The sequence below is a fragment of the Aureococcus anophagefferens genome (genome assembly GCF_000186865.1).
Source record: "Aureococcus anophagefferens unplaced genomic scaffold AURANscaffold_78, whole genome shotgun sequence".
Classification (NCBI taxonomy): Eukaryota; class Pelagophyceae; order Pelagomonadales; family Pelagomonadaceae; genus Aureococcus; species Aureococcus anophagefferens.
In genome coordinates this window covers 41,683-42,541 of record NW_008705629.1, presented here as the reverse complement: position 1 = coordinate 42,541, position 859 = coordinate 41,683, and the positions used below count along the sequence as shown (strand labels likewise).

Genomic DNA, 859 nt, shown 5'->3' with positions numbered 1-859 from the left:
GGAAGTCGGCGGCCTCGCGGGTCCGAACCCAGAGATGCCCGGGGGCGCCGAACCAGCGTGCTCGCGCACGACCTGAAGTCGCCGCCGCCAACCGACACTGGATGGGGCGGAAGCCCGAATGCGCCGCCGTCAAACCGTGCACGGACAACGTCGCGCCGGACTCCCAGACGAGCAGCGGGCCCGCCATGGTCGGGCCGGGGGGGCAGCGACGACGGCGGCGCGTCATGCTTGACGAGCGGCTGGGCTGCTCCCTGGTGTACTATTTTTTACGCCAGTGACTTCCTCGAGACTAGAAAGCTACTTTCTAACATGCTCAACTTATAAATGTAAATTAAAAATGGACGACGGGGGTCTCAAAGGGGTGGGCGATATCATATCAGCAACTGCGAATCTGGGCGAGGCTAGATCTCCCCGTGACCTCCTGGTGTCGGGGTATACCTACCAAGCGGAAGAGGTGACAAAGCCACAAAAATACGATGCTGCGCATCATTCGCGTATGCTATTACTTGCGAAGGCGGTATATTTCTGCGTATTCGCGGCAGATGCGTCCTGGGAACCTTTCGCGGCATATGTACTGTCTCGCCGTGGGATGAATAATGCAGTCATAGGCGGGCTTCTGACGGCAATGACCGTTTGCAACGCTGTAAGCGGACAGTTATTGACAGCGTTTGCAGATCGGTACAGCTGCCATCGAAACGTGGCCCTAACTAGTTTCACCCTATTTGTGATCTTCACGTGCAGTTTGGTATTTTCAAATCACTTTGCCTACACAGCCGGTGTTGGGATTCTGGCCCAATGTGCTTGGGGACCTGTGCTGCCGATGACAGATAATGTCACGGTGCAGCTTGTGCGTGACGCA

General features: G+C 56.8%; 1 protein-coding gene across 1 annotated transcript in view; it reads left to right on the top strand.

The window, feature by feature from the left end:
* Positions 1-476: 476 nt before the first annotated feature.
* The window catches only part of AURANDRAFT_68247 (hypothetical protein), a gene marked incomplete at both ends in the record, with an annotated part of 1,218 nt that continues 835 nt past the window's right edge, over positions 477-859 (top strand). Inside the window, 2 exons of the mRNA XM_009043891.1 lie at positions 477-576; positions 609-797. Of these exons, the coding sequence (XP_009042139.1) occupies positions 477-576; positions 609-797 (289 nt within the window). The remainder of the gene's footprint in view (positions 577-608; positions 798-859) is intronic.